This window comes from Dreissena polymorpha, chromosome 11 (genome assembly GCF_020536995.1).
Source record: "Dreissena polymorpha isolate Duluth1 chromosome 11, UMN_Dpol_1.0, whole genome shotgun sequence".
In the NCBI taxonomy this organism is placed as follows: domain Eukaryota; kingdom Metazoa; phylum Mollusca; class Bivalvia; order Myida; family Dreissenidae; genus Dreissena; species Dreissena polymorpha.
In genome coordinates, this window is record NC_068365.1 from 76,577,765 (window position 1) to 76,603,772 (window position 26,008).

General features: G+C 35.3%; 1 protein-coding gene across 4 annotated transcripts in view; it reads left to right on the plus strand.

The window, feature by feature from the left end:
* LOC127850523 (DNA ligase 3-like) overlaps nt 1-14,109 on the plus strand; it is a 52,157-nt gene extending 38,048 nt beyond the window's left edge. For 3 of the 4 annotated variants that reach the window (XM_052383630.1, XM_052383632.1, XM_052383631.1), the window contains exons 16-24: nt 726-859; nt 2,217-2,348; nt 2,577-2,675; nt 3,017-3,134; nt 4,300-4,508; nt 4,910-5,011; nt 8,178-8,263; nt 10,175-10,247; nt 12,771-14,109. In XM_052383630.1, the coding sequence (XP_052239590.1) occupies nt 726-859; nt 2,217-2,348; nt 2,577-2,675; nt 3,017-3,134; nt 4,300-4,508; nt 4,910-5,011; nt 8,178-8,263; nt 10,175-10,247; nt 12,771-12,878 (1,061 nt within the window). In that variant the 3' untranslated portion in view covers nt 12,879-14,109. Of the gene's footprint in view, nt 1-725; nt 860-2,216; nt 2,349-2,576; nt 2,676-3,016; nt 3,135-4,299; nt 4,509-4,906; nt 5,012-8,177; nt 8,264-10,174; nt 10,248-12,770 lie in introns of all 4 variants that reach the window. The other variant, XR_008035335.1, reaches the window with a different exon arrangement.
* The last annotated feature ends 11,899 nt before the right edge of the window (nt 14,110-26,008 follow it).

Consider the following 26,008-nt stretch of genomic DNA (forward strand, 5'->3'; position numbering starts at 1 on the left):
CTTCATCTTTAAACCTTAGATACTTTTGAGCAGCAAACAGCATACAACCTGAACGTATTTGTAGTCCCTTAGAAAGTTAGATTTAATTAAAGACCTTTCTTACTAGATTCAAATTTTAAAGGGTTCATTTCCAACCCCGAGATACTGATGAGCAGCAAACAGCATTCAACCTGATTTGACTGTAAGTAACTCAAACGCTGTTCTGGTTTTATGCTCTTTGCACATAAACATTTTATCTTGCTACTTAGTGGTAAAAGGTTAAAAGGTTTGGAGTTTGATCCCTTTAGTGTCAATTACTTTAAAGTGCTTTGTGACAACCAGTAGAATGTCAGGTCCTATGTCTAATTCAAACACATGACAAGCTCTTTATATAATTGCTCACTTTTTAAATTTTTCGGTATGTTAAACACTGGTACGAATAGACATGCTTCTCTGGAATGACAAAAACACTTTCTTTAGGAGGATAGAGTTTGGAGAGAATAAATAATTAACCCGATGGGAGGTTGTTGGATTTTGGTTGGAAAAAACACTTACACTAACTTGAGGGTGGGGGGTACAAACCAAGCTGCTTCATTCACTATGATTATTTGAATGAAACTGCTTCATAATGTGGTCAGCCTTGTTAGTACTAACAGATTCCAAAAGGCTTTTGAATTTCCAAAACTCTTGAGACTTGGATCAGATCTATTGAATAACAACAAAATATAGTCATTTGTTTCTTCCAGGTGGAATGATGTCCGTGTTTCTAATGGGGGTATATGACCCAGTCACAGACCAGTGGTGCACTGTCACTAAAGTGGGCAACGGCTTTGATGATGCCACACTGGACAAACTGCAGACTGAACTTGACATGGTCAAAGTGGGTGTAAAGATGCTCTTCTTGCCGATATTTTATTCTTTTAACCTTTTACCCTTAGATACGTATTTTCGTGCATTTGTAGTCCCTTAGAAAGGTACATTTAATATAAGACTTTTCTTGACTAGAAACAAGTTTTTAAGGCTGTATCTCAAAACCATAGAAACTGATGAGGAGCATACAGCATAAACCCTGAACAGACTGTGAGTTACTCTGGTTTTATGCTATTTGCACATAGCTATTTTCACTTTTCTTCTAAGTTGGAAAGGGTTTACACAGCAATAAAGCATGATTAAATATATTTTTTGAAGTTGACTGGGCAGTTAAATGGAGTTTGGGAAAGAGTAGTTATTCAAGATGCATAGCATCAGTTTTTCTCCCTTAATACAGACATAAACCCATGCATTTCTCCTGTTTTGGAACAGATATTTCTTTATGAACAATTTTAAATTATTAATGAAATTGTTTAGAAAGAATGTATACAGTGTTAAACATATGTTACTTTTCTAGTGGGATTCAAACACAAGTCTCTAAAAAAGCCTTCTTCATTAACAATTAACAACACCTCAGTCCTGTTATCAATACTAATCATGGATATTGTCGCACTACATGTACATTTCATTCATAATGATTTTACTAACATAACTTATTTTCCAGCATTATCTGAAAGTGTTCCTGCAGAATTTGTTTATGATAAAGATAAATATTTAAATGAGCACTTATCAAAAAAAGACATACATGTACATGTCAAGAAACCATTAACTATGACTTTAACAAATTTAGCCTCTTAATTGTTGATATACCTTATTCAAAGATAACCAGGCCCCGTGTTCACAAAACATTTTTTGCAATTGAAAATCGATTTTGCTTGTCATTGAAAATGGATTTCCATTCTAGTTGATAGGCAAAAAAGAAAATCGATGTCAGTTAAAATCGATTTTCGATTGCAAAATCGTTTTGTGAACACGGGGCCAGACCTTGTTGGCAGTTATAAATATTAGACTTCTGAAGAAACTGCATTTATATATAGTTGCCAAGTACACTTCATAGAAACAAAAATTTTGCTTTTGTAAAAGTATTTATAAGCCTAAGATGCTAAAATATGGGTTCTTCTAACTGTTATAACTTTTTTGAATTTATCATAGATGGTTAATATGTTGTATTTTTTAATTGAGCTTTCTTCAAAATGATGCATGTTTTGTATTTAATTGAAACACATGCTGTCATTGAATATGTATGTTTATGATGATAAGCTTCATATGCTTAAGTCAAAATAAACTAGTCTGTGCTGTGTATTTGTACTTTTTTGTTCTTTTTACTATGCCTGCTGTTGTGAAAAATCATATCAACTCTGTTTCAGATAAGCAAGCAGGTTGAGAAAGTGCCTGACTGGTTAAATGTGAAAAAAAATATGGTGCCAGACTTTGTGTGCACTGATCCGAAGAAGGCCCCCATCTGGGAAATAGCAGGGGCAGAATTTACCAAAGCTGAGGTATTCACAACTGTGATGAAAAGTGAAATGCCGTTTTAGTTTTTTAATTGTTAAAAGCAAATTCTTTTTAAAATGTGTTGAACTTGAATTATAATTATATTCACAAATGGACAAATGGAAAACCTGTAATCATGAATGTATTAATGGCTGTACAGGAAGAGTGTAAATGTTATAAGCTTGGAAAAAATAATTAATATGTAATGTGTTCCTACACACTACCTATCGAAGGTTCACACAGCAGATGGGATCTCTATACGGTTTCCCAGGGTGACAAAAGTGCGAGATGACAAGTCTTGGAAAGAGGCCACAGACCTACCACGATTGAAGGTAAGAGTCTAGAGCTGTTACTGCTTGTTGCCAATTTATAACATTTTTGATAACATTTGTGGCACTTAAATGAGCCTTGAACTTGGAAAACTGGGAATGCATGTGCGAATAGTGTTCTACCAGACAAGCCTGTGCAGTCTTCAATATGTATAGTCAATTTGTTACAGACTGTTATTACTTAAAATAGTTAAAATTATTCAAAAGAGTATAGATTTTTTAGTAAACATATTTTATGACATTCTTCAAAAATACCAAAATATGGGAACAAGCTCCTTTAAATCAGAAGTGAATGTTTGCATTTTCACAGTTGTTAGCTTATCATTATTGTGTCAATTGTTAAGGTGCTGTTCAAGACCTCCAAGGAGACTTCGGACCTTGTCATCCCTGGCACAAAGGGGAAAGGGAAAGGCAAATCTCCAGTAAAGAAGGCACAGTCCAGTGGAAGTGAGACTGAAGATGGTGAGCATTCATCAATAATAGATAGTGCTGCATTGTGAGAAAACTGGGCAAAATGCATGTGCCTTAAGTGTCGCCCCATGAAAAAACTGGGCAGTTTTTAGCCCTTTGCATGCTGGGAAATTTGTTGTCTTCTAAAATGTTGTCTGCTGAATTTCTAAAATTAGCATTTTATTCGATTTTTTTTCAAAGAATACTGTCAGAATAGCAAACAGTTTGGATCCTGATGAGACGCCACATTTTGTAGCGTCTCATCTGGATCAAAACTGTTTGCAAAGGCCTTTAAAATTTGGTTCCAGCACTGAAAGAGTTAAAAGAATCAGGGTGGAAACTTTCGGCTCTTACAGTAATTTTGTTTAAAGGAAGTTACTTCTTAGGGAAAAACCAGTTGTGGCGGAATGTGTCATCCCTGATAAGCCAGATAAGGCAGCACAGGCTAATCAGGGACAACACTTTACGGACATAATTCAAGCCCAGTTTTCCTAGAACAAGGCGGAATATTTAATAAGGAAAAACAATAAATATTTTATCGTCTAAAAAGTGTTTAATTTGGTACCTGTTATTAAATGTTACCAATCAAATGTCTGCAATCTTAGTGGAGCTAGGGGGGTGGGGGCACATGCACACTGTAGATGTTGGCTTTATGGAAATGGACATGTTTGGCACACATTATACTCTTTAAAAAAAATCATGTCTGTGTGATGTATCCAAGATTAACTTGTATTGCAGATGTTATAAAAAATATTTGTTATAAAGAGAACCATTAAATAAGATATTGGCTAGGAAATATATTTAAACGCCATGCAAATTCAGTTTTAGAAGTTATATATTAGAGTCACTCAGTTTGTCTGTTATTCAGTCTGCATTTAATGTTAAAACAAGTTTGTGTTGCAAAGAACTAAATTTCTGAAGTAATTCCACTTCCAACATGTCAACTCAATAAAGTTTTGATGTGCAAGACCCTTTTTTCCATCTAAAGTGATCCACACTTTCCTTAGTCTATTTGCCATTGAACATAAATGATAAAGCAAAATTGGGGAAGGTGAAATGATTATTACCTAGGTCACATTGCAGTGTTCCATAGTCTTGTTACAAGTTAAGTACCATATACAATGACCCTCTAGTCAATATTTCTTTTCTGATAAACTTATACCCTTTTGTATCACAGACAGTGTTTCAACTCCCATCAAAAAGGAACCTTCCACCCCAAAAGTATCTAGGACGCCTGTTAAATCAGCGTCAGGGGAGTCCTCCAGTGACGGTGGAGGGATCAAGAAATACTTCTCACCACTGAAGGAGCCTAACACTTCTACGTCTAGCACACCAAGCAAAAGACCCAGCGATAATGGGACATATGAAGCAAGTCCGGCAAAAAAGGTGCTTGTATACAGCAATATGATTATTTCATATTATATTATCAGTTTTAATAATGATAAAATAGACATTTTAAATCAGATAAATAATGTAGCAATAAAATGTATTATTATTTTTAATATGATGAATAATTATATTTTTGTACAGATGCCCTTTGGTGAAGTCTACGTATCTATTGGTCTGTCCACACACCTTATTTGTTAATGTCTCTGACATCTGCTGATGCACATTGACCTAATTTTGAACTAAGACTAACTCAAATGGAACAATTAATCTGTACTGACTAGGCTTCCACCAGGCGCATCAGCTTTTCATTAATGCAGCATCTTGCTTTCTTGTTGTTATATCCATATATTTGTCATAACAATAAGTAATGTGTTGTTTCTTCTCTCGCCATTTTTAAGTCCAAGCCAGAGTGCCGCTATGGTTCGGACTGCTACCAGAAGAGTGCAGAACATCGAGAGCAATACTGCCATCCTCCGAAAGTACAGCAACAGTCTCATGGGGTGGGTGAAGGAATGGTTTCTGTATTACTGGACATTGTGCCTTGGGGTGGGTGAAGGAATCGCTTCTGTATTACTGAACATTGTCCCTTGGGGTGGGTGAAGGAATGGCTTCTGTATTACTGGACATTGCCCTTTGGGGTGGGAGAAGGAATGGCTTCTGTATTACTGGACATTGTGCCTTGGGGTGGGTTAAGGAATGGCTTCTGTATTACTGAACATTGTGCCTTGGGGTGGGTGAAGGAATGGTTTCTGTATTACTGAACATTGCCCTTTGGGGTGGGAGAAGGAATGGCTTCTGTATTACTGGACATTGTGCCTTGTGGTGGGTGAAGGAATGGCTTCTGTATTACTGAACATTGTCCCTATGGGTGGATAAAGGAATGGCTTCTGTATTACTGAACATTGTCACTTGGAGTTGGTGAAGGAATGGCTTCTGTATTACTGAACATTGTCCCTTGGGGTGGGTGAAGGAATGGCTTCTGTATTACTGAACATTGCCCTTTGGGGTGGGAGAAGGAATGGCTTCTGTATTACTGGACATTGTGCCTTGGGGTGGGTGAAGGAATGGCTTCTGTATTACTGAACATTGTGCCTTGGGGTGGGTGCCTTGGGGTGGGTGAAGGAATGGTTTCTGTATTACTGAACATTGCCCTTTGGGGTGGGAGAAGGAATGGCTTCTGTATTACTGGACATTGTGCCTTGGGGTGGGTGAAGGAATGGCTTCTGTATTACTGAACATTGTCCCTATGGGTGGATAAAGGAATGGCTTCTGTATTACTGAACATTATCACTTGGAGTTGGTGAAGGAATGGCTTCTGTATTACTGAACATTGTCCCTTGGGGTGGGTGAAGGAATGGCGTCTGTATTACTGAACATTGTCCCTTGGGGTGGGTGAAGGAATGGCGTCTGTATTACTGAACATTGCACATGGGTTGGGTGAAGGAATGGCGTGTGTATTACTGAACATTGTCCCTTGGGGTGGGTGAAGGAATGGCGTCTGTATTACTGAACATTCCCCATGGGTTGGGTGAAGGAATGGCTTCTGTATTACTGAGCATTGTCCCTTGGGGTGGGTGAAGGAATGGCTTCTGTATTACTGAGCATTGTCCCTTGGGGTGGGTGAAGGAATGGCTTCTGTATTACTGAACATTGTCCCTTGGGGTGGGTGAAGGAATGGCTTCTGTATTAATAGTGATGGAAAAGAATACTGAAAATGATATTCAAATATTTGTTTGTAATTATTCGAATATATTCGAATATTCGATTTTGAAACCTTGTATTGAAATGTCAGAAATTATGACCGTCCGGAGCAACTTACTATTTCATATTGCCACTAATAAATCGTATCATATGTGCAGCTTTTAAAAGCTTGATAAATTAATAATTTTAGAAAAATATTATTTAATATTATGTTCTTCTTTTTAAATAAATACTTTTTATTCTCATAAGATGTAATATATTTCTGGAAAACACATTACCGTAATTTTAATTAATTTTAATACTCCTAATTGATTCTGATTACTTCCCATCGATAATATTTATCCTTTTGTTATTGCAATTTTTTTCTGGAATTAAGAACCACGCTGATTAAACTGGTAAATATTTGAGTAACTAAATTCTGATTAAGTAAACATTGATTTAATGGCTAAAGCATTCATAACAAACATGGCATACATCCCGATTTCAATGGGAAAGCCCTGCTTTTGGGGTATTTGAGCCGGCGTCCTGATATGAGACAATTTAAACCGACATTCGTAAAATACGATGTACGTTGTATAAATTAACAATCAATTTCACTATTCAAGATCTGTATAATTGCTGAAACTTACTTTCACTAACCCCTTTATTGCCCCTTATTACTATCTACTTCTAGTACACGAGTGTACCAGTGTAGTTTTTTACTACTTATCAGCTACCTATCGGCAAATTATTTATTTTATCAGGCATTCACACAATGGTGTTTTATGATATGGGTCGCTATTGATAGATGTTTCACACTGAAATAAAAGCCAATTGCGGCCCAATCAAGTCAAAAGATACTGTGTATTATTCCACCTGAGGTTAAAAGACCTGTCAAAGCACAGATTTTGTATATCAAACAAATTAAATGCTAATTGATACACATTGGTGTGTTTCACATAAATTAATTTTCATTTTTCGACTGATATTCAGAAAATAGTTTGTACATATTGCATCAATATAAATTTGAAGTAAATTGGTGATTGGTCTCACCTTATACCCTCCCGTTTGCCAATTATCACCTCTTTCATTGAAGGCAGCTGACATCAAAACAATGACTTATACAGAGAAGTCATCTGCACTAAACCCTAACTGCAACTTTGTACATGTACTTATAACTTTTTAAGAAGTATCTTGCATAAAAAAAGAATATTCAAATATGAATTTTGGATTCGAATATTTGGCCAATTTTCGAATATTCGGACCCATCTCTAATTACTAAACATTGCCCCTTGGGGTAGGTGAAGGAATGGCTTCTGTATTACTGAGCATTGTCCCTTGGGTTGGATGAAGGAATGGCTTATATTTTACTGAACATTGTCCCTTGGGATGGGTGAAGGAAAGGCTTCTGTATTACTGTACATTGCCCCTTGGAGCGGGTGAAGAAATGGCTTCTGTATTACTGAACATCGTCCATTGGGTTTGATGAAGGAATGGCTTATATTTTACTGAACATTGTCCCTTGGGGTAGGTGAAGGAATGGCTCCTGTATTACTGAACATTGTCCCTCAGGTGGGTGAAGGAATGGCTACTGTATTAATAAAAGTTTTAATCTTTTTTTTGTTAAACACTGGTTGTGTTTATATTGAGTTATTTTGTGCAAATATAAAGATTATTTAAAACATAATTTTAAGTCTCAGGGACAAACTCATTTGTACTCTATCTTTGGGATTATGATGGCAAATAAGGATTGTTTCTAGTTATTATCATAACCCACTTTTAATTAATAGGTGATATAAACTTCTCACAATACATGGCAAAGTACATTACGATTAGATTACTCATTAATATTTCTAGAACATGGCAGTAACGTTTGGAACATATACCAATCACAAACTTGTGTACGTTCCAACTAGGTAGCAGACTTTAATTTTCAGTGGTACACAAAAGAACCCAGTCTAGTAACAAAGTCTGTATACTTTCCAGGTATTGCCAAATGTCTTCACTGGGGCCAAGATATACCTGCCAGCAGACATTACTGATTTTAAAACACTCAAGAGATATGTTGTGGCGTATCCTTTTTGCAAGAAGTTTTAACTCACCTGAGCAATAAGAACCCTGGTGAGTAGTCACCTGAGCATGAAGTGCTTGTGAAGGGAAGTATTCAAGTATTAGGAAAAAAAAGCTCATTTAATGGGAAATTGTCCAGTCAATATGGAAAGTTTACCTATTTCCATTTTTAGCTCGGCGGTTTTTGGAGAAAACTCAAGGTGTTGTCATAGAAAGCTCGTTGCCCCGCGTTGTGCTAAAACCTTTACATTTTATAAACCTTTTGAACAATGGCTCTAACATCAAACTGCTTCCACCTACAACTTTGAAACTTCATATGTAGATGCACCTTAATGTGTTCTACATGCCACACCCATTTTTGGGTCACTAGGTCAAAGGTCAAGGTCACTGTGACCTCTAAAAAAACAATTCTGACAAGCTTTCATTTATTCAAAACTGCACCCGCAGCCGAGCGTTGGTGGCCGTTATGCAGTGCTCTTGTTTGAAGATATAAGTAATATGGCAGCCGCAACCTAATGTCAGACTTTATTTTTAAAGATTATTTTGTGTTTCATGTGATCTTCAGATTTCACTTGCCTTAATTAATATACAGGGATTGAAATAGGATTTTGTCTCCTTATCATGCATCTCTTGTTCTATTACTCTTGTAATGTTTGTTTGATCAATGTATGAATTTGTTTTAAGTTGGGCCGCTTAGTTTTGTTTATGGAGTGCTGGACTACAAAAACTGAGGATCATGGGTTTGAATCCCGGCAGGGCCATATACAGAGGTGGTAATCACGTGATAGTCAAGATGGCGACGTCCATGCTGAGACAGTTATTATTACCGTTTTATTCCCTTTATTACTTTTGTTTAATTTTTAATTTACACTCACTTTCCAGCCATCTTGAGTATCATGTGATTACCCCCTCTGACAAGGTTTCTATGGTAAGTCTCCTTCTGACTCAAGTTTTAGTAGGTCAGTTGTCAGTTACTGGCATAAGTATGTGTATTTAGCACTGGTAAACCAGTTATTCCAGCAAAAGTGAGTTGTTAAATGACCGCTGTGATAATAAAAGGAACCTTTTCATGTTTCGGTAAATTGACAAAATTATTTAAAAAAATATTCAGATTTGCAAATGGTCTTAGTTATGATATTTGTGAGAAAACAGTAATACTGAACATTCACCATGCTCTAAAATGTCTATTACATGCATCTTTTCAAGATTTTACAACCTGAACATTATAAAGAGTTGCAATAAGAAAAGGTTGAATAATTTTGAGATTTTGAATGATTTTCTGTTGTTGTAGTTATAGTTTGAGACACTAGGAGGATTGCTTATATAAAGTATAAAATACATCACTCATTGTACGAGCACGGATGGCCGTGATCTAAGCGATAGACTTTTACTCCTAGGGTCAGTGGTTCAAGCCCAGTTGAGGGATACTTTTTATGTCCCCCACCACTATAGTGGGGGACATATTGTTTTTGCCCTGTCTGTTGGTTTGTTGGTTTGTTTGTTCGTGTGTTTGCGTCAAACTTTAACATTTGCCATAACTTTTGCAATATTGAAGATAGCAACTTGATATTTGGCATGCATGTGTATCTCATGAAGCTGCACATTTTGAGTGGTGAAAGGTCAAGGTCATCCTTCAAGGTCAAAGGTCAAATATATATCTTCAAAGCGGCACAGAAGGGGACATGGTGTTTCTGACAAACACATATCTTGTTGTCTTTTAATTTTATTGTTGTTTTATACTGGAGCTTTTTAGATCCAATATTTACATTTAACCATATAAAGCATTTAATGAAAAACTTCAATATAGGCCAAAATCTGTGAAAAGGTCCCTTTAACTGGCCAAGTTCTACTCCCATCTCTAGTATTTAACTATGTTGCCTCAGATGAACATTCTTGCTTTAACTAGTATTAAGATTTGATGGTGAAATAGTTCCAGAGTTTAGCAAGACCACGGCCACGCATGCTGTTGTTTCAAGCAAATATCAAGTAAGCATGTTTTTGTGAGCCTATAAAAAATATTGCCATCAGGTACAGCTAAAATGGTAAAGCTTACATTTGTTAATGTTTTAGATTTGACTAGTTAAGCAAAGTGTTTAACATTTTGGTAAAATTTATGCCAGTAAAGATAGAGGAATTTGTATCCAGAATTTATTATTGGTTAAATATACCTCTGACATTTTGAAGGACTTGGTCCTTTTATTTTATTTTGTTTGATATATTATATATAATCTACAGATGACAGAAGGCATATAGCTATGGTCTCTCTGTTTGTTAGTTCATTTCCTTTTGCACAAGGTTAACCCGAATTTACATTTTACATGTTTTGTATATCATTAATAATTGTTTCATACAACTTTTTATACTTGAATGGATAAAAAAAAAACTTTAAACACACTTGCATAACTTGACCTCAGTATGGTCTTCACCTTGACCTACTTTAAAACTCGGGGCTCATTCAGAAAGTAGGGATTTTTGGTTAACCCACAATAGTCTCGTCTGACAGGGTTTTTCACCCTTATATAACAGGGGCCGAAATTCGGCCCCTTCCCAATTGAAAATAAGGTCATTTTTTTCCCAAAATTGATAGAGGAATTTCCCAATTTTTTTTTTTTTACTTAGACATATTGGGCATCACTCAAATTGAAAGCAATGAGCTCTAATATGATTAAGAATGCACCACAATATGTCTTTTAATACTTCTGCACAATGAAAAAGACCCTGTTTCAAAAACTTTTAAAAACATGGTCTTCCCAAAATGAACAGTTATCGCGCATGAAATTCCCAATTTTAAAGGCTAAGGCCTCTTCCCAATTTTCTGTTAAAAAGCCCTGTCTGACATCAATCATGTGTACAACAAAGCTTTCAGACTTGTATGGATGATGTCTTTGAACACTATCAACACACCTACATCACCTGACCTCAGTTTAACATTGACCTTGACCTATTTTTAAACTTCGACTTTTTTTAAGTCAGAAGGTTCAAATTCTTTGTAAATCAAAATGACGTGTTTTGTCCGACATCAATACCACGTCCAACAAAGCTTTGATACTTGTATGGATGATGTCTATTAACACTCTCAGCACACCCACGTTGCCTGACCTTATGTTGACCTGCCTTTGGACATAGACTTATTCAAATAGGCCAATTAACCAAAACTGACATATATAAACTGATAAATTTTTGAAGAATACTGCATCTTGTTTTGAATATAAACTTTGATATTCAAATGGTAATAATTGACAGGTTTACATGTAGAAAAAACTTACTTGAACTCATTGAATAAATATAAGTGTTCCTTTAGGGCATGGTATTATTTATATGCAAAGTGACAATATAAATTTGATAAAACAAGCTATATATTTACCTTGTTTCTTTTATGTAGTGTGTTTTGACACTTCTGTTTTGCTTGAAGCAATATTTGCAGTATATACCCGGTAGTGTAGGTCAAATGTGATGTTAAATTGGTCCACTAGCTTTAATTATTTCTTTGATACATTTATGTAATAATATATGTAAGAATCAACTTTTTAAATGCAAATCTTTAAATAATTTTTATAGGACTTTTGCATGGTAAATTTTAACCCATTTATGCCTAGCATCCTGAAAAAAGGACATTGCAAACAGCATAGACCCAGATGAGACGCCGCATAATGCGGCGTCTCATCTGGGTCTGCGCTGTTTGCTTAAAGGAATTTCTGTAAGAAATATTCTAAATATAGAAATAAGTATACTAGACATCCCTAATTTTATAAATACATTGATATAATTTAGAAGGATGGGAGAGTCCACTGGGCATAAATGGGTTAAGAGTGTATGCTTCATTTAATTGTGTTAAATGCCAATCTTATTCTTTGCATTATTTTTATTCCGTCAAAAACAGGCTGTAGGTGGGCTATATGGGGGTCATGTCCTGTAAGTAAGTCTGTCCCAAAATCTTGAGTGTGAAATCCCCATGTATTAAAAGATTTCCAAATTATATTAATAACTTGAAAAATGTTTACCTTCTTAAGACAGTGTGTTTTGGGAAATAACAACATCGCTACACTCTAGATCAAGGTTATACTTTCAAGTTGAATGTCATTACATTGCATTTTAGTGACACTATAGGCTTTGTCCGCTTTTTTTCTTGGCCATGCATTGAAGGATTTAAAATAACTTTTGACAAATGTCCACCCATATGAAACATGTGTTGCGCACTAGAATGGTATGACCACCTTCACGCTGAAAGTCATACTTAAAGGTCCAATTTCAAACTGCTACATTTTTTTAACAATAAGGCTTGTCTGCTGTACAGCACAATGATTTCAAAACATGGTACAGGTGAAACTTTTACTTGTGTCAGACGGTTTATCACACACAAGATTGTTATCTTGACGAACATACTTTGTATAATGGTAATCATCGCTGTTGGTAACATTTATCGTTTTCTGTGTACTTTGAGAGAGCATTTTAATACAAATTGTTGTGACATTTTGTTCACCCCAAACCAAACCCTTTATCCTGTTACAGGGTCCAGCCATAGAATGCTCTGGTGTGTGTGTGACAGTCGACTGGCTCTGGAAGTGCATACGCACCAAGAGGATACAACCTACCAAGGACTTCTTGTTGAAGTCTTGAGGACATCATTATCGTGTTTGGGCCACCCTCTTATGAAGTCACAAATGAGTCTCACGCTTGGAAACCAAGGGTGGTATTCCAGAAGCATCTTAAGTTAAATTTTATTTTTATCCTTAAATTGGGAATTTTTCTTAAATGTTTCATTTCATACTGCAATAGTTAGGCTTCGAATATTACATCAAAACAACAATGTCAACAATTATGTCAATGTTATTTGAGTAATACCAAAAAACATACATGTCTTTATTTAGTAAAGAAATACAAAACATTATAATTTTGAACTTAAGTGAAAATATTTAAGAAATGACTTAAAATGTTTCTGGAATACGACCCCTGGGCTTAGTTCTTGAGCTGGAAAGTTTGTGCAGTCTGCACAGGCTAATCACGAACAGCTCTTCCTGCCTAAACTCGATTTTTGTTGATAACAGGCTTCCTAGAAACAACAAATTCCATTAAAGCAGAACTGCACAGGCTAATCAGGAACGGCACTTTGCGCACATGTGTTTAGGCCTGTTTTCCCAGAGCGAGGCTCAAAAATGCTCGCCATAAACGGAGTCAACTTGATTGATATTTTCCTTGAGTTGTTGCCATATGTTTCTAATGAGCAATTTTTCAGCATGTTTGTAGTTAATCTCCCTACTTGTAGTAGTACACACACATGCATATATATGAAGTAGACACTTCAATTTGCAACTGAATGTTTCTTTTTGTCCCATTGTTTATTTTTTTAACATACAAATTTGAGCATACATTAAATGATTTGTGTACAATATAAAAAAACTTGATAATGTTAAATGCATTGACTGATTGAACCTTTTTTTAATTCTGCAATTTGTTTTTGTGATGCTTGATTAAGTATACATTAAATACTCAGAGGCAATATGAAATTCATGTATGATTGTTGTTTTTTCTTGTGTATGTAATAAGTGTTTAACTTTGAAATGTTGTCTTTTTCATTTATTTAATGGTTATAGCGCCATCTTTACATAGTATTATACCTGTCACTATATATCTTTTAAGAATCATATACATGTTTGGTTTTCACTTTGATGTCCTTTTATGTAATCATATAGTTGAAAGCATGTCCTAATTATTTGATAGTGTTATCCATGATTTACGTGAAAGTGTACATGTACGTGTTATGTATTACAATCATTATGATTTTTGCAGTTGTACGAATGAATTTTAGATCTCGGGTATTAAATGTTGTGAAATAAAAGAGACAAGAACCTGTTGTTTTTTTGCAAACAGACCTTTTTTTTATGGAAATAAATACGTTAAACTCTAATAACAGCATCTCGAGTCGCTGAAATGTGTGATCTACCTACTACAGCGCGCCAACATAAAGCAGTAGTATCCTTGATCGCTGAAATGTGTGATCTACCTACTACAGCGCGCCAACATAAAGCAGTAGTATCCTTGATTTCGCGGATTAAGAGTAGGCATGAGGTTTCTCGTCAGATTTCTCTAACATCTTAGAACAAACTCATTACTCTGCCATACGCAGTGAGTAACTCTTTTTCTTCCCTCTCTCTTTCTTTTTTATGTCCCGCCCCCCCCCCACCACTATAGTGGGGGACATATTGTTTTCGCCCTGTCTGTTGGTTGGTTGGTTGTTGTTGTTTTTTTGTGTTTTTTATTTGTTTGCTCCAACTTTAACATTTTGCCATAACTTTTGCAATATTCAAGATAGCAACTTCATATTTGGCATGCATGTGTATCTCATGGAGCTGTACATTTTGAGTGGTGAAAGGTCAAGGTCATCCTTCAAGGTCAAAGGTCAAATATATCATTTCAAAGCGGCGCACTAGGGGACATAGTGTTTCTGACAAACACATATCTTGTTTTATCTCGTATTGCATAGAAACATAGTCATAGAAACGAAGGGATAGTTAGCCACTGAAAGTAGTGTCACCTTCTGTCGCCAAAATATTTCCTGAATCTATTGAATTTTATTTCGGAAATTAGACTAACTTACAGGTAAGTTTCGTTTAATTTTGAAATTATTCGCAGCGGTTAAGCATACAATTACTACATGACTAATATTTAAGGAAATATTTTTTGTGACAATTTTGAGCAGCGTTGAATGATCCCGATATTTATATGTAAAGTTTCTTCGAAATCGGCCAGCGGGCCATGCCTGTATGAACTAAAAAAGTTTTCTACCGACAAATATTTTTATATGAAAACCTATTGAAAGATATAAACCTTTTTACGTGAAGATAAATTTAATGGAAGGACGCGATAAAGCTAAGGTCGAAAGACGGAACAAGTGATGAAAAGGGTAACAGAAACCAGGCGAGAGCTGTGGTGTACAGAGATGAAGGAGATCAGAAGTGATGAAGCAGATTAGATAAGACTGTATTTGCGTAACAAACATGTCTCCTCACTTATTTCGATTTGACGACGCACATCGCACAACGATTTACGGATATAATGTAATATCAATAGCTCACATGGAGCATTGTGCTAATCAGTGACGCCAATATCCGCATTTATGATATTTTTCGTTTACGGAGTCTCTTCTTAGCAAAATCCAGTTTAGGCGTAAAGTGTCGTCCCTGCTAAACCTGTGCGGACTGCACAGGCTAATCTGGGTTGACACTTTACTTACATGCCTTAAACCCCCTGTTCATAGAGCAAGGTTTAGTTATATAACCAGATGAATTAGGTGGCACTTAGTATTTTGCGATAGTATTTACAAAACCATTCTAAGTTGGCAACACTATGTCGGATATCGGTTCCTACGAAATAGCGAATATCTGTTGCGGACAAAAATGTATGAACCAATGTCCGCGATGTTAAAATTTTTTTTATCAATGGCCAGCTTCCCCCAAAAAACTAACGAATCGATGTCTGTTTCTCAAAATAATGTAGGAATCAATGTTCGAATTTTCAAAATAACGTAGTACTATGTTCGCTTGTGGTGAAAAAATATGAGAATCATTGTCCGTTTGAACCGTTAAACGGGATTAAACCGATTTCGTTCATCTTCGTACTGGATTAATATGATAACATGAAAATACTAACTAATATAATTTGAGTAATATGTACATTACTTATAGCAAGAACAAAAGTTGAACGCAATACCACTGGGCCATTCAAGATTTCGAAAATTGTTGTGCTTTTTAAACGCACTTTTTAATCTGTCGTTGAAGAGCGTTACAAAAAAAAATAATTATTTTATCGAGTTCGTTTGATGAACATCTATTATTAAAACGATATGTTAACTATTTTAGTCACAAGTTTTATGTGTTTTTTAACATAGTGTAAAAAAAATCTTATTTATTACATTTTTTAATCGTTATTTATGCTTATATATAAGCATAAATGACGATTTGAACAATGTAGTAAATAAAAAAAAATATTTACACTATGCTCAACAAATCAAACTATCACTTCTGACCAAAAATATTTAACATATCGAAACTAGATATGCATCAATCGAACTCGATAAAATCATATGAACGTAGTCCCTTTAAATGTTATTTGCGATATCACTGGAGCTCAAAGTCCATAGTCAGCAGTTAAAACATCGTGCTAGTCTTAACTTGAATGTGACTTCGGAGAGCAATGTCCTTCAGAATTCAATAAAATTACGGACTAAAGATACAATAATTACCAAAATCAAAAATTATATATATAATTATTCGCACATTAAATCAGAATAATGTATATATACATGTACATATAGTATGGTAATAACATTTTATTATAGTAAGCTTAAGTCATGCCATTTTTACGCAACATGTTCGCGATTATTAGCGCACGGTACATAAATAAAAGTTTTGCGACGTACAGTTCAAATTATGAAGTGCTATCTTTTACGCCAAGTGCAAATATCAGATAAATGAGTCCTCACCACCCACGCTCAGTAAGACAAGCTTTACTCGTGCGATAACCGAGATAGCTTACGCGTGGGTTGATTTATTATCAAAATTTTATGTAGTTAATTATGTTGGTCAATACATGTATTTTTATGAATATGAATATATCAATTTTATTCCGTTATTCTTGCCATCTTAATTGAAGAAAACTTGTTTGATATTCCATAGAAGAGACTTAGTAATTTTTTATAAACCCGCTTAATACTTTAAATGTTAATCCGCTATGTGAACACTATTACAAATATACAGACATTAAACCATTTTGTGATGAAACTGGCTATGGTTTATACCGTTTGATTATCTGTTTATGACAAATGATTTTTCGTTGTTAACATTACGTTGCATGTGTAAATTAAGTAACAGTTTATTATTGTTGCGTTAACCAAACCCATAAAGTTACTGCTCAATATTTTTACTAATAAAAGACGCTGAAGTATATAAAAAATGTCAAATAAGCACATACAAGTCGTCTTCCATCTTTGGTTTATGATACCGTGTTATTAGTTACAAACTGCATAGTCATTATCGGATCAAACCATGTAATAGTTTGTGCTTTTCATACATGCTTTTAAATCGGATTATAAATGCCTGAAGGCTTAGTTTCAGGAATGTTGATTCTCTCCCCCATTGTGTTCTTTCAGTGTACATATTGGTTATAATACATACTATATTTGCCCGCCATAAAAGTTTACATTTTATATGGTCTCTCAGCTGACTGAGAAATGACCCCGCAGGATTTCAACAAATAGCTTTTTTTCAGGATTACACTGTAATGTACTTGTTGCTGTTGTAATGTATCGGATAAATAAAGTATACCCAACATGTAATACATTTGTGTCGTGCTCTGTGAAAAGGGGGTTAAATGCATGTAGGTAAAGTGTCGTCCAAGATTAGCCTGTGCAGTCCGCACAGGCTAATTAGGGACGCTACTTTCCGCTTTTATGATATTTTTCTTATCAAGGAAGTCTTTTCTTAGCAAAAATCAAGTTAAGACAGAGAGTGTCGTCCATGATTTTACGCACATGCATTAACCCCCATTTTCACAGAGCACGGCTCATTTATGTTTAATTGTATAAACTAAAATTGACGCAGCTTACACGGCGCTCAGTGATAATCTGGCGCACAGCACTCCATTTCCCGCTCCATGCGGAAGTCCGGACCGCCATTCCTTGCATCACCCAGTGGGACGAATAGAGCGACGGTGCACAAAAAGCCTTGACTTAAGAAGAGATTGACTGGTCCTTTCGCACATCAGCCTGGATCTATTCTGGCAAATAAGCTGAACACGCCACAGGCAATGGGGAATGCGGCGTTTTCATCAATACGTCAGGCCAGGACCGCCATTTATGTTGTCAGCGCCCGTGTGTATACTGTGCTCCAACTACAAGTCCTGGTACTCCACATGCTACAGACAAATTCCGACTGTGGGAAAGGGCATTGTTGACTTGAGAGGATTGGCATAAAACCATCGGCTTCATGCCGGTCTGGACAAGCGAACCAAATACCTCAATACTGTTTCTGCAGTCTAGTCGGCTCTTTGAGAAAGTGCTCAGCAGGTTCGAGGAGGGCTTGAGGTCGACCGATGTGAATTCGAGTCCATTAGGGTTTTGGTTTTGACGATGTTAATTTACCTAAGGAAAGCAAGAAGAGACACTACGGCGAAGATAATCATAGGTATTGTATTTCACAAGCACCTATATTCATTTTAGTTCGTTGGTAATTAAACACGTTCATTCATCTTTGAACGTAGTCGACCATTCTATACATAGATGGTGACGTCACTACGTTATTGTCAGTAAGACCGGTGTGCACACAATGCGTAGTAGACAGCCTCTTCTCGACTTCATTGAACAATTTTAAATTAAAATAATTGCCATTCGATTTAATTTTAATTAAATCGAATGGCAATTATTCGAAACCATAATACACTAGTTCATTATCGGTTGAACATATTAGTGAGTTACTTTAAGATGAAGTTATACATGCAGGCATTAAATTTATGGTCAAACTTATTATTATAAATGATATAATTATATATAAAAACATTGAAACCGTTATTCCAAAGTATGGCATCGTTTGAAATCAAGCTAGTTAACATAAAAATGCATCGAGTAATGCATGAGGGTCCTATATTACTAACCTTATGTGAGAAGGAATTGTTCAAATGCATTTCTCGGCGCGAAGTGGTTGGTACACGCGCGTCTTTCTTACCGTTCCGGGTTCAATGCCCGTTCCCGGAAGCATGTGAGTGTAGTGTGGTCACCATGCGGGAATGGTGGGGTTTTCTACGGCTTCCCCACCCCTCACCCACAACACAGATCAACTCCTAAACTGAAATCTGCAGTAACAACTAAAAAGCTGGAAACTGCAGTTATAATTAGTCTTAACTTTTATCAGTCTGTTTACTTAATTAGAATGGAGTGCTGGGTCACACTTCGGTTTCGCAGATAATGCAGCCTCATGCGCCGGAGCGCCTCACAAACTTCGAAATACAAACAATATTGCCTGACTGTTGAATATTCAGAAGGGTAAAATGGGCGGCCAGTTGGGAAAAAGACGGATATTTAAACAAGCTGCATAAAGAGACGGTCGTTGAGCAACATTCATCAATTAGCCTTCGCTCTAAAATTGCAGACTTAAACCAAACATCGCCCAAACTTTCGTGAGTTAATAAGTACGTAAGAGCGTTTTGACACACTGCTGGTCCCAACATAACGCTGAATTAGGCGCGTACGTACCTCATAAACTTCGTAGTTTCCATTCGGGCGCCGTGACCAGATTGCAAGCCATACTATTATTACAAGTACTTTGATAATGCATCTGATTGTTACGATGCACTTTTGACAATCGCGGATAGTGTCAAAAGTCAACAGCGATTACTGATGGGTACTGCATTGTCCGCATGTGTCACTTGTATGAGATGAAACGACAGTTCAAAGTCGTAGGTTCGGCGTCATTCTTAATACATTGCAAGTCGAATCAAATAATCAAATCAAATAAATTTTATTTTGAGTCGGCAAGACATGTAACAAGTAACATAAGCTGCAAAGCTTTTGAACAGACTTAACAACAAATGTAAACAGTAAAACATGAGTAAAACAGCTAAAAAGAAAAATCATATACATTTTTAAGGGTGAAACACAGATTAGGACAATAATTACATGCAGCATTGAACTGAATTTGACAATAGTTGACTTTCCTGCTGGTATTGCACATGTGGGGGTGAAGAAAGACTGTGGCATGCATAAAGGGGCTAACTGTATTATCAAAACAATTACAATTACGTAATGTTTAAGTTTTTTAACCGAATGGTTTAAATGGCTTAAACATAAAGATTTCATCACTTACCAAATAAACCGTAATTTCGGACAGTTACAAATTAATTTGTCAAATGTTTCGTGTCCTTAAACTGAGAATCGTTTAGAGTAGGGATAAAAGTAAATTGACACATGTATGTTTTGTTTCTTTGTTTCTTTCTTAGGAAAGAGTGATAAAAATACTCTTGTAAACTGTAAATAACATAGAAGCAATAAACATTCCCTGACTAAGGGTCTTCGAAAATGTATGAGCATAACAACGAAAATTAGACCCGTTTATTTACATAGGCCTATCACTATGTTTGTTTACTGTAATGGTTAATTATTTATATAGTATATACTGATAGATGTGTATATATACGTGTGAATTTGTTTTAAATAAAAGAACGTCAATCTTGTCCACCGAGTTCAACAAATAACCACGCGTATAATTTGAATATGTAATTAATTAAATGAAATATTCAAGATACTGGTGAAATAAAATCGATATTCCATCGAATCCAACAAATATCCTCTATTTTGTAAATGGATACCTATCCCAATAGGAAACGGTCCACTGAATTTACGACCGTCATTCAGTTGTAAAAAAACTACACAAAATCGGTGTGTCACCGGATTAACTCAAACAGGTAGGATCGGAGATATAGATCGGTGTTATAGATCATGCCATAACATTTGGAGGCATACACTATATGTAAAATTGTGTACCGTGGGATGTCCAGATAAATGTACCGCATATCCAGAAAAAAGTCACCCATGCAACGGTATAAAAAAAGACTCCGAAAACAAAGAATTAGAACAGTACAAGTTTTTTGTTGAATTGATTTAACTCCGTGCTTAGATTTGTCAAAGATGTGAGCAACGCCCCTTAAATCCCAGCAGTCATAATCACCTCGAGATGATTATCGATTTAAACTTTTAACTTTAGGTATCAATTTCATTTTTTAATGCAAACTATGAATACAAACTTTGTTGAAAAATTGCAGTGATCTAAATTAGATAATGAAAAAGTTAAAACTCAAAAGCGTTCCAGATCTAGATTTCAAGTGCACGCGGAGCATCCATCAACGGTGTTGAGCGTGATCCTGAAATATCTAACAAAAGTGGTATGCTGAACCTTTAATACCGACTCATTCAAACGTGTTATGTTGAGAATCGGCTTGAGCGCCCGTTTTACGAATAGCATTTAATATAACATTCAATTAATTCAAGTTTATGTACCAATGAATTATAATGCATGCGCGAACAGGTGAATTCGCGTCATAGAAAACGACTTATATAATACGCATCTTACATGCACAAAACGGATTACGTATTGTATTAGCATGTACATAAAGCACCTCCGAAGGAATAATATGTTATATTTGTTTAATACTAGTAATATATGTATACTCGGCAAATGTTCCTCATATGTATTACAAATTATTGTCCATATAAATATAACTCGATACGTTCAAAGTACTCTGTGTACTGACCTACTCATTGAACGCAAACTGAATAAGTGACCGATTGTTCACTTCTTCGTCATGTAAAAGTGTACATCCGCAATCCATTATCATCCGCAATCCATTATCTAGAAAAAAGTCGTCTGATTCAGTGAAAGTTGATTGTTCCGGATGTGTCTCATTGATAGTCAAGAAAAAGTCCCGGTTTAGTCCTTACAATGTTGATGTTAACGCGGATTTAAATCTATGACGTTTCCAATACATGTATGAAAACAACTATATAATAATATATTATATGACAACTTCACACATTTTATTGAAAAACAAAACACATTACACCAAAAATTGTTTACAACACTTTTTGTTCAATTTTTATGAAATCAGACCAACATGTATGTGACAATAATACTAAATTTGGAACTATATATTGATTTAGAGTTTGTCCGCGGACCATACCCCTCTACGCCTGCTTACCTCAATACCCATAATGCATATTTTGTCCGATGTTAAATAATTCGTATGCAAAGGAATGTAATTAATCTCTCCGGGAGTTTTTTCGGCGTTTCTGTGTTACATAGCGTTTATACATAAAATGACCTTTACACAAAGCAAACAGACCCGAATTAATACACTCCATTCATTCCATTGGCTGATTTGAGTATAATTTCCTGGAATATTGGCAACATCAGCGCGTCTTTGTAGTATAGGATGTGACACTAAACAGTGTAGGGAAATGCGGGCTACTCTCTGCATGTTCATTTTGCATACTGAGGAGGATACTCATGAGATACCACGAAACCGTGCGTGCTTTTTTAATAGCGGAAAGCGTAGCCCCTAACCAGACTGCGCAGATGCGCGGATGGGCTTGAGCTACGCTGGTCGCATATTCCATAAGACCAATTTTCGCATGACGCGGATGGAACAGTCTCATTAAAATGTGTGGAAAGAACAATGCGTCTTAATCAAATATCACATGTTCTGGTGACGAAGAAATAAATTCGTAATAAGCCACGCGATGACACTTATGATGTGATCAAACGTAGTGAAATTTGTATCTAAGATCACTACTGTTTATGTGCGTGTACTTTTTTAACTATTATGGCGAGTCCAAAAGCGAAGATATTTTATTATTTTGCTGAATGTTTCTGAAATCGGCCACTTCGTTCTGTGGACAAAATAAGAAGCAACCCTTTTATATTCACTCCGCACATGCTCGATAAGCCTAAAAACAGTCGTACTAAACTTTTAAATTTAATAGAGTGCTCTTGCAAAGTGGGTTCTTTTTCAGATTTTCTTGCAGCGCTACATGAAGGTGATAATTTAACGAAAAATTGTTTTCTCTTAGAGTCTGTAGCTTTGATACTACGCATGCATTCGTTCATTGAATAAATAAGTAACACTCGATTTCGTTCATGGAATAATCTGAAGAAAACACAACATGTGCAGCGTTAGAATGATCGGCATTGTTTATAAATGATAGCAGCTTATAGTCAGCAGACTCAGCAGATTGAAGGCCTTTGCAAACAGTTTGGATCCAGATGAACCGCCACAAAACGTGGCGTCTCATCAGGATCCAAACTGTTTGCTATTCTAATAGTATTCTTTGAAAAAAATCAAAGAAAATGCTAATTTTAGAAAATCAGCAGACGACATTTTTGCAGACGAAAAATTTCCCAGCATGCAAAGGGTTAAGAGACCAGATTTGAACGTGATGCCTACCGTGCGACACCTTAAAAAGTCTTGTTGGTAATTAATACATCGATGTAGAGGCAGCATAATTTGTAAAATATATTTTAAAATAGCCCGAAGAGCGATATTAAATAATTAAGAAATTTAGTTGACAGTTTGCTACACGTACATTAAACTAAATTTACCAATCAATTGAAACTTTCAGCGATATGAGGCTCAAAATTGGCAATTCCAACGAATAATACAATACCTGTCATATATATAGTATGCCGTATCAAATTTAGCGGCGCAGAAAACTCTCCACCCCCTGGATTGACTCCGTGGTTATATAATCTTTCAAACAATCTCAAACTAATTTTTTATTTACGGGGGTCTGTTGCACAGGTGGTTACCGTGTGGCTATGATATTAGTTAGTGAAAACATCATTTTGAATGATAAATAATCATATTATAACGAAAAATTAAATTTTATGAAAAAAAATCACTATCAAATATATATGGAAGTAAGTACTAAATATGAGAACATAGCCAGCCTTTTAAGTATAAACGCTTTTGCGCTGGTAATACTCTGAAAATAAAAGGTGTACGCACAAACTGTATTGATGTCGAGAATTGAGTGTAAAACTGTTCTATCTATTAAGCCTTTTCATTAGAGATAAAATTGTTTCATACAGTAAAACAGTGTTACAAAGACGCGGATAGGTTTCCAATGTTCTGGTGGTATACTCAAATCAGCCAATGGAATAAATGAAGTGTATTCATTCGTACCTAGCCGCGGGAAATTTTATTGGACACTTACTAAGGTCAAGTCAGGGTGAAAAGCTGGCTTATACAGCTTACGCCGAAAAAGCATATCACTGTAAACGTTTGCATTCAAATGTCTCAAACATAACACAAGATATTTCTCTCATGGGGAAAAGTGACGTCATTATCCGTTGCAAAAATTATATTCATATAAGAAACAAATATATTTGATAAAATTATTAATATTTGTATCTGATAAACTTAAATTAAGGTATTTTTAATTAATTGTATAAAAACATACATTTAAAACAAAAAAATCAGGACCTAAATATAAACTTTTAATATATGAATTACCTCCCTTGATTTGAATATTAATAGTTTACATGTTGTAAAATTCAATATAAGCGTTTACTAAAAATCGACACTAAAGTCAACTTTTTAAACAAAATGTTTTTACTTTCTTAGCTATGTTAGTAAAAATTGATTAAAACTATTAAAAATAAATATTTTTTATGAATTTGCAGTTCCCCATTAACCGTGCAGGCCTGATAATATTTATTAAAATAGGTAGGGGGAGTAACTGGTATAAAAACGTCGCATATATATTAAGTTTCAATTCAAAAATTGTGTTTGTGTAAACCTTTATTAATACTCTTAAAATGAGGACATTCGTCTAAAGATATTGCTTTGTAATTGTACCTGCAGATTAAACTGAAAAGTGGCCGATTTTTTAGGTACAATTGCCCTACGAAAATTGATAGTTTATATGTCATTAATTACTGTTCATAAAAGTAACATACACTGATCTAATTCTATTGAAATTTTCATGCTAGGTGAGTTTTGAACCCAGGATTATATATTAAAGAATTGCATTTCAACCCGCTAGGTTTCGGGTCAAGTCGCGGACATTCAGAGTTTATATACAGGTCATCACCGGAGTTCGCGGTCAGTAAAATAATCGTTATATAATAAAGACGCTATCCGTGAACTAGGTGACCTGGAATTTTCTTTAGACCAGAAATATGTTAAAAGAAGATATTCAGCAATATAATTATGGTATGTCAATAATAGATTCTTAATGTGTTTTCAACAATACAATGATAAATATTATTTTTAATAAATTTAACAATAATTATTCCACCATATTGCCTAATGTACTAAAGTGATATTATGAGCATGTAACAGTTTATAGGTGTCTTTCGCAACCGTTGATTATTTTTGATGTTTCTACTTCATATACACTTATAGTAATTAATGCAGCATCAACATACTAAAACAATATACCAGAAAGAGAAAAATAATGCATTTGAATATTAACCGTACTTTCGTTTGACAACTGATCATGCGTTTACGAGTTGAACCTAAATTTAGTTTTAGTGCAGATTTGTTCATCCGACACAAAGACACAATATTGTTTTACGGATCATTTCGGCTTACAGGACTGGGTGGGTCACGTAAGAATATCGAATAAAAAATATATTTTTATAAACAACTGGTAGCAAGGTGAGTTGCAGATAATTGATCAGTAACCACATTTTAACTAACTATTTTGACCTGTTAATTCTTTTCAGCTCAATTCAACAGTGCAAAATGCCCATAATATCACTTTAAGCATGAGCACGATGATTCTCGATACTGTTAATAATCGAATCAAATAACAATGCCCGACAGACCACTAAAACAGATTTGTTCTCGTGTGGCCGGTTGACTCATATGTTTAAATTATACTTCCATTCTTCTTTTGGTTTTCTGTTTTGTATCTATAGGTTTATGACCAGCAATATGTTATAATGTAAAATAAGCCGCGAAAACTCCCCGTAACATCCCGTACTGCGTGTGATGCAGCTAAGAACTGCACAGAAAAAGACATTCGCTATCCTTGATCTCATTCATTAAACTATTTACGCCGTATATCTTTTTTAAAGATATTTCTTGTTTAATTTGCAAAATATTGAGATTAGGGTTGGTTTTCAAGTTGTTTGTTCTAGAAATAATCAAAACATGTGTGTTTAGATCACGAAAATGATTAAACACAGGTGGCCGATTTT